The sequence below is a fragment of the Lates calcarifer genome, linkage group LG13 (assembly GCF_001640805.2).
Source record: "Lates calcarifer isolate ASB-BC8 linkage group LG13, TLL_Latcal_v3, whole genome shotgun sequence".
Classification (NCBI taxonomy): Eukaryota; Metazoa; Chordata; class Actinopteri; family Centropomidae; genus Lates; species Lates calcarifer.
In genome coordinates this window covers 15,866,197-15,877,344 of record NC_066845.1, presented here as the reverse complement: position 1 = coordinate 15,877,344, position 11,148 = coordinate 15,866,197, and the positions used below count along the sequence as shown (strand labels likewise).

Genomic DNA, 11,148 nt, shown 5'->3' with positions numbered 1-11,148 from the left:
CAGCTTAGGGTCCTCTCTGAAGTGCATGTAAGCTAATAAACAAAACGTTACAACCGTACAGCTTAAAAACAATCACTTTTTCCTTATCACGTTGCTTTTGTAACTTAAAGTGCGTTTAGTTAACTGACGGACATCATTAGATGCAGGCTAGTCTGTAAAAGACAATATATTGCCTTGTTTCTAGGAACTTTTAAATATAAAAATAGTGAAATTAGCCCAAACCGGTATTGCTAGCTAGCTGAATGCGTTGAACAGCGTCCTCTTGTTCTCATCTTCCCTGTTAAGGAGATGGATGGTTATCCCGGAGTCATTGGCGGTGATTCTACAAAACAACAAGAAAGACATTACTACCTGTTGTCTGAACTGCAAACTTTAGTCAAAGATTTACCAAGGTAATGTCGCCTTACCTTCATGAAGGACTTCATTCACAGACTTTAGAGAACTGATTGTAGCGACAAATCTTTCAGGTTTAGTTGTGTGGACAATTTATTAACCACATCTCGACGATTATTTTTTCTCCATGGTTAGCTCCTTCCAGCAGCGCCTGTCCTACAATACGTTGAGTGACCTAGCTCTGGCACTCATAGACGGGACGGTTTATGAGATTGTGCAGGGGCTCCTGGATATTCAGCATCTGACGGAGAAAAATCTATACAACCAGAGGCAAAAGCTGCACTGTGAACACCAAGGTCGGTGCTCTGTTTAACAGAAAATACCCAGTGTTCCAAGAGGCAAATCTGTAGATGTTACCTGGATAATTGCTGAGTAAACCAAAAACTCTCAAGTACCAATACCTGCCTCTTGAAACAGACCTTTGATGTGAGGTGGTAATTGCAGATGTCCGTGTGATGCTTGACTGGTTGTTCTTCTTCCATGTAGCACTCAAACAAGATCTGACACGAAAACACAAAGACGCTCTGCAGTCATGCAAGTCTCACAACCTTGCACTTCTCAAATCAAACCAACAAGCAGAGCTAGAGGTAAGGCAGTGAAATCCTCACGCCTCTGATTGGGACAATGATTATTGCTAAATGCTTTTTGATTTACTAATAGCTTATTTGTTGTGTCATCAGGCTCTGGACATTCGTGTGCGAGAGGAACAAAGAATGATGGATAAGAAGATTGTCGCAGAAATAGATCAAAAAGTGATAGACCAGCAAAACACCCTGGAGAAGGCGGGAGTCCCTGGGTTTTATATCACCACTAATCCTCAGGTTAACCTCTATACCCATCCACTCACTGCAGTTAAAATGCATAGTAACGCCTCAAATGTAGGATAACAAAGAGAGCATGCACTTTGTGATGCAGACTAATGTCCAGCAGGTGGCGATGTATGTCCTCACTTATTGCTCTTCAACCACTGTGTGTTTCAGGAGCTGACAATGCAGATGAATCTACTTGAACTGATCCTCAAGCTTCAACAGAAGGAGTCACAATCTGGAGTTCAATGAGAAAGATGAGAAAGAAGCCTAATTGTGCCAAAAGAAACAGATACTGTGTGCTCACTTTCCAGTTATAGTGAGATTCACTGTGCTGTGGTCAGCATTTAACATTGCTGTCTGTAAGAAGCACCAAGTTCAGAAAGTGTTGAACACCTGTTGTCCTGAATTTAATTATTTTTACCATTATGAACCTGTTGGAGAAGGCTGGTTCTTAAGTATTCAAGTAAAAGGTTTTAACTAGTGAAGGGGAGCTGTAGCAGGTTGTGAAAAGCACTTAAATGCCATGTCACGCATTGTGAAATTAGGACGTTTTGCTGAGAGTCCTTTTATGGACATAATGAAATGAACAGAGATGACTGTACCTGGAAGTAATGTTGTGACCAATGAGATCTCTTCATAAGTGCCTCTGTAAGAGAGCAGTCAGCAACATTTGAGGTGAAAAGCAAAGTTTTATTCCTTTGTGTGTACACAGAGACCAAACTGAGCAGCAGTAGTGTTCTGACACCAAATATAAAGGCAAATTCTGTAACTTTCCACGTTATTGCTTTCAGCAGTTATGAAAGATGTTGTGGAAGGTTGTGTGAAAACCTGTTTATTTAAATCAGCCACTGTACACATAATTAGCTACTAGTAGCTTCCCATCACAATGTTGCTTTCAAATATATAAAGAAGAAATAAGGTGAAATGTGTCATTTCCAGTGTCCTGGCTCTGATCTGAACTGTATTTGAGGTTAGGGGTTCAAATTAGGTATTGAGCTAACTTCAGTACATTCACATTGATATTTTTAAAATGTCAGGAGTGGTTAATGTTAATTGTCTGACACAAACAAACAAATAAATAGATAAACAATAGGGAGTTTAGCTACTGATATGATATACAGTATGAACAAAACCAGAATGGACGAGAGCATTATAAATTTCAGTGTGATATTCTACACCACAAAATTCATAAAGCAAGTTTCTCAAAATGCCTGTGGTCTGTAAACAATTCAACAGAATTGAGTTCTCTAAGCACTGATATAAATCTTTTAGTGATGTATGTGAGTAGCACTGTGTTCCAAATTGTTTCGCTTGAAGACGGCTACTGCTCATCACTCCATGTGGAGCCAGTTGCAGCTTGATTGGATAAAATAATCAAAAAATAAATCTGCATCTGAACAGAACCTCTTTGTATTAGTTTATTTTCTTCATTTGTAAGAACTAGCAGAAATTTAAGTGTTGTTTTTGTTTTTTGTTTTTACCAGATTATAAATTGGATCAACATCACAGATTGGCAACACATTCCTGTTTTTTCCAGTTAAGAACTTAGGCCTAGTGTGCCTTAAACTAAGATAGATATGATCATATATTGTGTTTACTGTGTCCTCCCACCCCCTTATATATCCTCGTCACACATATGCCATACTGTAAATGGTCCAAGCCTCTGACCAGGTCCAGCAGCAGGTCTTATATCACATTCATCTATACACTGGCTACTGACTGAATATATGGTTTTTATGGTCACATATAAAGGCCCCATGGTCAGGCACCTGACTACATTGTGATTTAATACACCTCCATTCTGCATATGGCCTCTTAGGTCTCCACCATGGCGTTAATGGCTGTCCCCTGTCTCAAAAACTAGGGGTGATGAAGTATACTTGCCTTTGCTCAGGAATACTTCTGACTTCTTTCCAAGTTGACACTTGAACCTGTTCCATGTTGTGTTTGACTTTTATGACATCCATTTGTCATGTGAGCTGTGTAAATATACTGTAGACTAAGTTGATTTCATTTTCTTAAGCTGCTTACTTGTATTGCATTTGTGATTGTCAAACATGTTCACATTTATATTCACCGACCACATGCAGTCAGGGCCCGGGGACCCCCTCTACCGGCTCCGGCTAATCTCCCATTCTGCTGTAATATGGGTGGGGCGCAGCGGGGAAGCCCCCGCTCAGCAAGAGTATAAAGGTGACTGCGCCTTTAAGAAGCAGACCAGGCAGTGCATGTTGGTTTTATTCCTCGGCGCACCTTCTGTTCCATCACCAGCCAATGCATCCCGGCAACTTCTAACAGCACCGGACCTGCGGCACAGATGAGACAACTTGAACCACAACGGTAAAGCAATCTTTGTATTTGTTGCGTTAATCCTGGCGTTTCTCCTTTTGTGGATACAGGGGAGTTAAATAAAAATGAATGCCTCACGAATGAAAAGTGCGATGTCGCTCTTCAGCGGGCTACATCCAGGAGAGAGGAAGTCTAACGCACTAACGATCCTCACTTGCGTCCGTTTCCATGTTGTAATAAAATATTAATTTGGAATTAAAACGACGCTTATTCCAGTCTTCGTCTGTTCTGTGCACGGTACGAGATGTGGTCATGGATACATATACTTAAGCCTGATATTACAGTGTAAGCGTGTCGTGCATTTTATGGCGGTGGGTTTATTTCTAGACGGGAATAATGCGTTACGTAATTATAACGCAGGCATCCTGTTGTCGCCATATGCCTATCGAGGGCAGGAATCAGATGTTGCACCGCCCGAACCAGGAGGATGAATGCTGTGTCTTTCTGATGAGAAGACTAAACGTACAGTTTAGAGATAAACTAATAGGAAAAAAAACAGAATCTGCATATGTTATTGTTACTACATGTCGGGTTTTTATTTTACACATTAGCGCTGCCTTTTAGATGACGTGGTCTGGCCTTGCATTGAGTGATGAGTGCCCATTGGTGCCACACGATAAGCCCTCATTGCAAAACCTAGGTAAAACAGATACTCACAGTTGGAAACAGCCTAACAGATGATTCGTAGGATTCATTTTGTTTCCAGTTTTATTTCATATTCATACCTCACTGCAAGTGTCCTGTTTTTACAACTCCTTACTAAGCAAAATGTTAATACTATATTGCTGTTACACTCAGAAATGTAATATTTGGGTCTACAATTCAGGAGATCCTTTCTGTTGCATCTGTGACAGTCACCAAAGCTCTACAAAATGCATGTTTATTTTGTTGTGCAATAAGAAAGAGAGTATGTTAAATACTGAATATTTAGTGTCATCATTGTTGTCATTACACAATCTTTAATTAAGTGTAGAGGCCAAGCTTGGACGACAGTTCTGTGTTCAAAGTGGCCAGATTGGTTCCTCACACAGACCCACAGTATGTGTCCATCAACAGCCCTGAGTAAAATATAACACTACCCCAACAGTATGTCAAGCTATACAGCTACATTTTTGACATGTAATGTATTCAGGTTAATCATCATTCTGTGGTCCGGTCCTTAATGCAAAACATACAGTTAAACAAGGGGTTAAACAAGTCTAACCACGTAAACCTGTTGTAGCTTTTCCTGTTTGGATGGATGCATTTGTCAATATTGTGCCTGTGCTCTGTCTTGCAGGTCATCATCATAGACAGGTAATGGATCCAGTGTGACTCTTACAGCACCATCCTGTCCAGCTGGCCTGTCTAACTCTGTAGCTATGGCAACTTGCGCGAGAGGCTGCGCACCAGCGGTGCGCCTTTGTCAGAGACTGAACCGACTCAAGACACTGGATGATGACATGATGGCCACGTCGCTGAAACGTTGCCTCTCCACCCTGGACCTGACTCTGATGGGTGTTGGTGGCATGGTGGGCTCTGGGCTTTATGTCCTGACAGGAACAGTGGCCAAAGACATGACTGGGCCTGCTGTCATCATATCCTTCATTTTTGCAGGTATTGCGTCTTTATTGGCTGCCTTTTGTTATGCAGAGTTTGGAGCACGCATTCCCAAAACAGGATCTGCCTACATGTTTACCTATGTTTCTATGGGAGAGGTCTGGGCTTTTCTCATTGGTTGGAATGTGATTCTGGAGAACATGATTGGTGGTGCTGCTGTGGCACGCGCATGGAGTGGCTATCTGGACTCCATTTTTAACCACGCTATCCAGAACTTCACGGAGACACACATTATGCAGTGGAACGTGCCCTTCCTTGCCCATTACCCTGACCTACTTGCAGCAGGGATTCTAGTTGTTGCCTCGTTCTTCATTTCCTTTGGAGTTCAAGTGTCCTCTTACCTCAACCATATCTTCTCCACCATCAGTATGGGTGTCATCATTTTCATACTGATTTTTGGCTTTGTGCTGGCTGAACCGGCCAACTGGAGTCAGAGAGAAGGAGGCTTTGCACCTTTCGGGCTGTCTGGAATACTTGCAGGCTCAGCCACGTGCTTCTACGCATTTGTGGGCTTCGATGTAATCGCATCCTCAAGTGAGGAGGCAAAGAATCCACAGAAAGCCGTGCCCATTGCCACTGCAATCTCCCTTGGATTGGCAGCAACAGCTTACATCCTGGTCTCCGCAGTGCTCACGCTAATGGTACCCTGGCATACACTGGACCCCAACTCAGCTCTGGCAGATGCTTTCTTCCGCCGTGGTTACAGTTGGGCTGGAGTGATTGTGGCAGTAGGTTCTATCTGTGGTGAGTGTCAATTTAAATGGCTGTCAGTACATTATATTTAGCAATAGTATTGTCTGCACAGTGCTATATTTTGTGTCATGTTCTGATAATGAGTCTCTGTTCCCATTTCTAGCCATGAACACAGTGCTGCTCTGTAATCTTTTCTCCCTCCCTCGGATCGTGTATGCCATGGCAGAAGATGGATTGTTTTTCTCCATTTTTGCACGCGTCAATCCTGTCACCAAAGTCCCTGTCAATGCTATACTTGTGTTTGGAATCCTCATGGCCATCATGGCCCTCATCTTTGACCTGGAAGCCTTGGTTCAGTTCTTGTCCATCGGCACGCTCTTGGCGTACACTTTTGTGGCAGCAAGTGTCATCGTGCTGCGCTTCCAGCCTGAGAAAACCAGCTCCAAGGGAAGCGCTTCCACGTCCCCCAACCCCAATGCTGAGCCTTCCCCTGCCCCCTCAGAGTCTCAGACCATAACCGAGGACAGCGGGGAGATAAAGCAGTACGAGTCCTTCTCTGACAAACTCCAGCTGGTGGAGAGGCAGAAGACGAGAGAGCGGCGTGGGGTGGGACAGCTGAAGGCGTGTTGGGAACCCTACCTGGGTAGGCTGCTGGGGGACTGCGAGCCGGGCGAGGTGGTGACCTTCTGCGTGGTGACTCTGATAGTGAGCGCAGTGTCCCTCTGTGCTGTGGTGGTATTTGGTAACAAACAGCTGCAGCTGCCGGTCTGGAGTTTTGCATTGCTGCTAGTGATTTTTAGCTTGGCTTTTGTCCTCAGCCTGGCACTCATATGGATTCACGAGCCACAGACCGAAAGCAAAACATTCCAGGTGAGCTCCTTTACGGATTTTAGCTCACCACTAAAATGATTACAAAGCTGTTATTGTGAGGTAAAGCTATACAATGTTGATTTAAATGATGCTCAGCTAATCTCATTTAAATGGGACAATTTATTTAAAGCCTGTACTGTATGATTGGAATGTGACTGAAGTTTTATTGTTGTACAGGTACCTCTGGTTCCGTTGACTCCAAGTGCTAGTATCCTCTTTAATGTATTCCTCATGATGAAGCTCAGCCCTCTAACCTGGATTCGATTTACTGTGTGGATCGCCATAGGTAAGAAAGATTTAGGCAAAGAACATAATGGCCCCTAAAAATTCTCTGCTTTTCCAAAAAAATAAATACATTTGTAGATTAAAGCTACTGAAAGTGGATTAGTTATTGAGATGATTTTAGATACTTAACGGCAGACAACTCCACAGTGCACACATGATGTGAAATGGTTGTTATCTCAGGAAGTAGTTTAAATGCACTGTCATAAAACGTCTGCCTGCCTTCTGTTGCTAGAGAACGCAGTGTACCTAAATGTTTCATCATCAGAATGAACAAACATTTTCGGTACTCTGCGGAAACACAAAAAGTTGTTGTCACCATTTGTCAGCAACCTTCTGAGGATGCAGATGGTGGTCAAACCACTTTAAAACCCTGTCAGTAAGCGGGGGATCACTGGAGAAGCGTGATTAGCTGCATTAGCTTAAGGCTTTTCTGAACCAGTAAACCATTTAAACCCCACTGTCAGACTGCAGCAAGTTAACAAGATGCACACTTGTGGAATATTACACTTGACAGGCTGGGCGCTCTCTCCCAGAAACCATTTCCCTAGAGAAAGAAACAGCCACTTACCTTCCATAATGGCTAGTGCAGAAAAACAGCACGGGATTTCTTCATTTGACTCAGAGTTAACAGTGTGGTTACAGGTTTTTAGAACACTAATACATTTATTTTGCCCATAGAGAATAAACTATGAAATTGGCCAACATTTCCTAAACTAAGAATAACACAAAACAAAACTCTCTTGGAGTTACTTTTCTCTCCACCCACCTGTGTTTAGTGTGCCTTGACTTTACTTTTGAGTCATTACAGTTACAAGTGTCCCATGCTCTCCCTTTTCCCAGGTCTCCTTGTGTATTTTGGCTATGGGATCTGGCACAGTAAAGAGGGCATGCGGGAGCTGCAGCCCAAAGACATGGCCGCCCACTACGTGGTGCTACCTAGCGGCAGCCTGGTAGAAACAGTGCAGTCTGTCCAGCCCGATGGCCAGGTGGACACCACGGCGCACCACATCAATGCCTCCACTGCCTCAACAGCTGAGGAGTATGCAGGAAAGAGATGATGTGTGACCAAACACAGTCATCATTACAACTGCCTGGTGTTATCTGATGTCTCCCACTCATGCAGTGTACTATTACTAGTTTACTCTCTGTATCTCACTCCCTTTAGTGTGTGACTGGCCTGCCACAGTCTGTACTCGTTGCTCTGCAAATGTAAGCACACCACAGGATGGGATGCACGCTCTCTGTCTCGTTGTGAAGCATATTTGTATATCTTGTAATACTCGAATGTACAGTAGAGAGCTTTATTACTGTCCTGTAAATTTCTTGCATCAAACTTGTGTTATATCCTTTAAGACCAGCTCTTTTCTTGCAACCTTGCCACTTTGTCAGAATCCATGTGCTTGTAGGTTATATATGGTGCTTTCTTTGTGACAAACTGTACTTAAAGTTATGTAAAATCACAGAATGATTACATTTTTTTAGAGGTGCTGTATGTGAGCTACAAAGCCAACATTAACATTAACAGCTGTTTACTTACCAAGCCTCAGACATCGCTGCATTTACAAGAGGTTAGAATACACCCTCTGGTGGGCAGTGCTACTTCTTCATCCTCTCATGTTTGACTGAGGGCAGACTGGATGCGACTCACTTGCTGCCATCAAATGGGTTCATTTTTACCATGTTCATATGAAGAGTCCATATAAATGCCCCCTCCTGTGGTGCTCCCAACCTTAGAACTCAAGTTTATTAGTTCTGACATGTTTGCTGACATTTTCAGAAATAGTGGCAGCCATGGAAATTCATTTTTCATGGGACTCTAAATGAATATATTGGAATTTTAGTCACATTGAATTTTTCTTTGTAATTTTAAGATACTTTGAAGGAAAATGCTGATATTCCAAAGGGCCTAATTTTCCCCTCTGCAGTTATGCCCTTGCATTTCCTGCATTACGTTATCCACCTGCTAGTTTGCTAAATTGTCTCTGTGACCTCTAGTTACCAACAGTAATGTCCATGTTGCCATTGCTTAGCTGCGGTGTTCTCACAACTCAACCACTTGAACAGAAAGCATACCTTGTACACGACTTAACCATGCCATAAACACAAGCTCACAAGTTCCATTTGAAGGCAGCAACCATCACAAAGTGGTATTATGAAATGGGATGGGATGGGGCTAGCTGGTTAGCATGCTAACACCAGTAGAAGAAAAGAAGTGATAGAAATAGAGGCAAAACAATAGTCAATATTGGCATTGCTTTCCACCACTGATGATGGTTCTTAGAATGAAGTTTGATGCTGAACTCGCCATGTTTCTTCTAGACTGCTAAGTAAACAGCTAATGCTAAATGTTGGCTATGTAGCGATAGCAAAAACTTGCATATAGCACCTTTAACACAGATCTGGAGCTGGAAAACCAACATTCACCAAAACTGTCACTCTGTTGTTACTAAGGTAGAAGAGATCCCACTGCATTTTTTGAAATTATCATCTTGAGTACAGTATGCATCCATTTGTTGCATGTTTTTTTAGTTAAGAAGAGGAAGGCACAGACTTTTGTGAGTTTATATTTTCGCCTTTTTCTCAAACCTACTTCTCCTCAAAGCCTTGGGAGAAACTACAGGCTCTATTAATGTGTATCCTCTTCTAGACTGTGCTGCCTATAGTGGCTTCAGACAAATTATTGAATCCAATATGTTCATATATAGTATGTATTTATTTTTCTATTATTACTATTCATATTTTTGCTCTTATATGGATGACATTAGCTTCATTTTTTTGTGCATCTCCTGTTCCTGTCGCTGTCGTTTTTGTTTCCGTCTTATATGAATAAGCACTATGTTTTACATACCTTGATTAGTCTCCATAAGTAATTTGTGTTCACCTTTTAATTGGCTAAACGACACTTCAGTGCTTTACTTAATCTAAATCTCATCCCATGACCCTGTTCTCTTTTGTGTCACTGATCTTGCACTTGTCCAGGTTTTTCTCACGCACATTTAGACAGCAACCCTCTCCCCTCACTCCCTGTTGGCATGAGATTATGAGAAATCAAAGCACATAGATTATAGAGATTTTGTTGGCTTATTGTATTATTATATTAGAATGTTAGACCTGGGAGGAAATTAGATTATTGGATATACAATATAAGTCAAGCACAAACCTTCTGAATGGGACTTTTCACACACAGGGTAAAATATTGGTAGGCAGGCAGAGGCTGGTTGTGTTAAACCTGAGATGGGACTCTGTAATCCCAGCAGATTTGCTGCAGTCCCTGTCGCCAGTCTGCAGCTTGACCTAGATCAGAGAAAGGCACACATGTGAGACCACTCTCATATTAAACAGATAACATTCCCACAGCCTACACAGTGTCAATAAATGAACACGAGGCGTTATTTTTTAATCCCAAATACAATATAATAATAATCTATCACTTTTTTTCATTTGAGTTTGTATTTGCATGTGTTACATAAGAAACCAATGGCCTTAAACATGTTGTATTCAGTGCAGATGGACTTCCAAAGCTAAAGTAGTCTGGGTGGAGTAGTTGTTTAATTTATTTGTCTGTTAGATTAAAAAAAAAAAAGTTGGTTATACAGGACTTCAAGCTTTTAATTATTAAACCAAAACACAAGCATGGAAGAGAGTGTACAGCAGGAGGCATTTTGACATAGTTACAAAAAGGAGTCAGATTCAAGAGAATTTTGTACAACTTTGCACACCATTTTAAAACTGCTGTCTGGTAATTTTGTGTCACAGTTACGCTTTTGATGTCGGGGCCAGTGACAGATATTCATACTGTGGTGCTTTTTTAAGCTCAACGTTCTCTCACCTCTTTCTCTGTCTTTTTTGTGCCAGGAAGCACAGTTACAAATTATCCAATTCTTTTCTTACTTCTGAATAGTATTATACTCTGTACTTGCACATTAAGGTCTCAGATCTTTCTGTTATCGTGTATGTCTCTATAAAATGCAGCAACTGTGTAATAAATGAAAAATAAATGTTTTAAAGCAGCATTTACAAAAATGTGAATTGTGGAGTGTTCTGACTTAAGTGTCATCTCAGAGAATCACATCTTAGAAATTTTGAATAAATAATTTTTTCGAAATAGTTTCAAAAAGTCACATCAGCTTTGAGTTGGTGGAACACACTT

At 41.7% G+C, this 11,148-nt stretch overlaps 2 protein-coding genes across 2 annotated transcripts; both read left to right on the top strand.

Moving 5' to 3' along the window:
* The first annotated feature begins 22 nt into the window (after positions 1 to 22).
* Positions 23 to 2,605, top strand: dgcr6 (DiGeorge syndrome critical region gene 6). Its single transcript, XM_018668882.2, has 5 exons — positions 23 to 392; positions 529 to 689; positions 880 to 980; positions 1,074 to 1,214; positions 1,374 to 2,605. The coding sequence occupies exons 1-5, from the start codon at positions 289 to 291 to the stop codon at positions 1,449 to 1,451; spliced, it is 585 nt and encodes a 194-aa protein (XP_018524398.1). The 5' UTR covers positions 23 to 288; the 3' UTR covers positions 1,452 to 2,605.
* Positions 2,606 to 3,004: 399 nt separating this feature from the next.
* On the top strand, positions 3,005 to 11,021 carry slc7a4 (solute carrier family 7 member 4). The gene is made up of 5 exons (XM_018668877.2): positions 3,005 to 3,542; positions 4,831 to 5,894; positions 6,007 to 6,713; positions 6,891 to 6,999; positions 7,839 to 11,021. Exons 2-5 carry the CDS (start codon positions 4,913 to 4,915, stop codon positions 8,054 to 8,056), a joined length of 2,016 nt encoding a protein of 671 aa, XP_018524393.1. The 5' UTR covers positions 3,005 to 3,542; positions 4,831 to 4,912; the 3' UTR covers positions 8,057 to 11,021.
* The last annotated feature ends 127 nt before the right edge of the window (positions 11,022 to 11,148 follow it).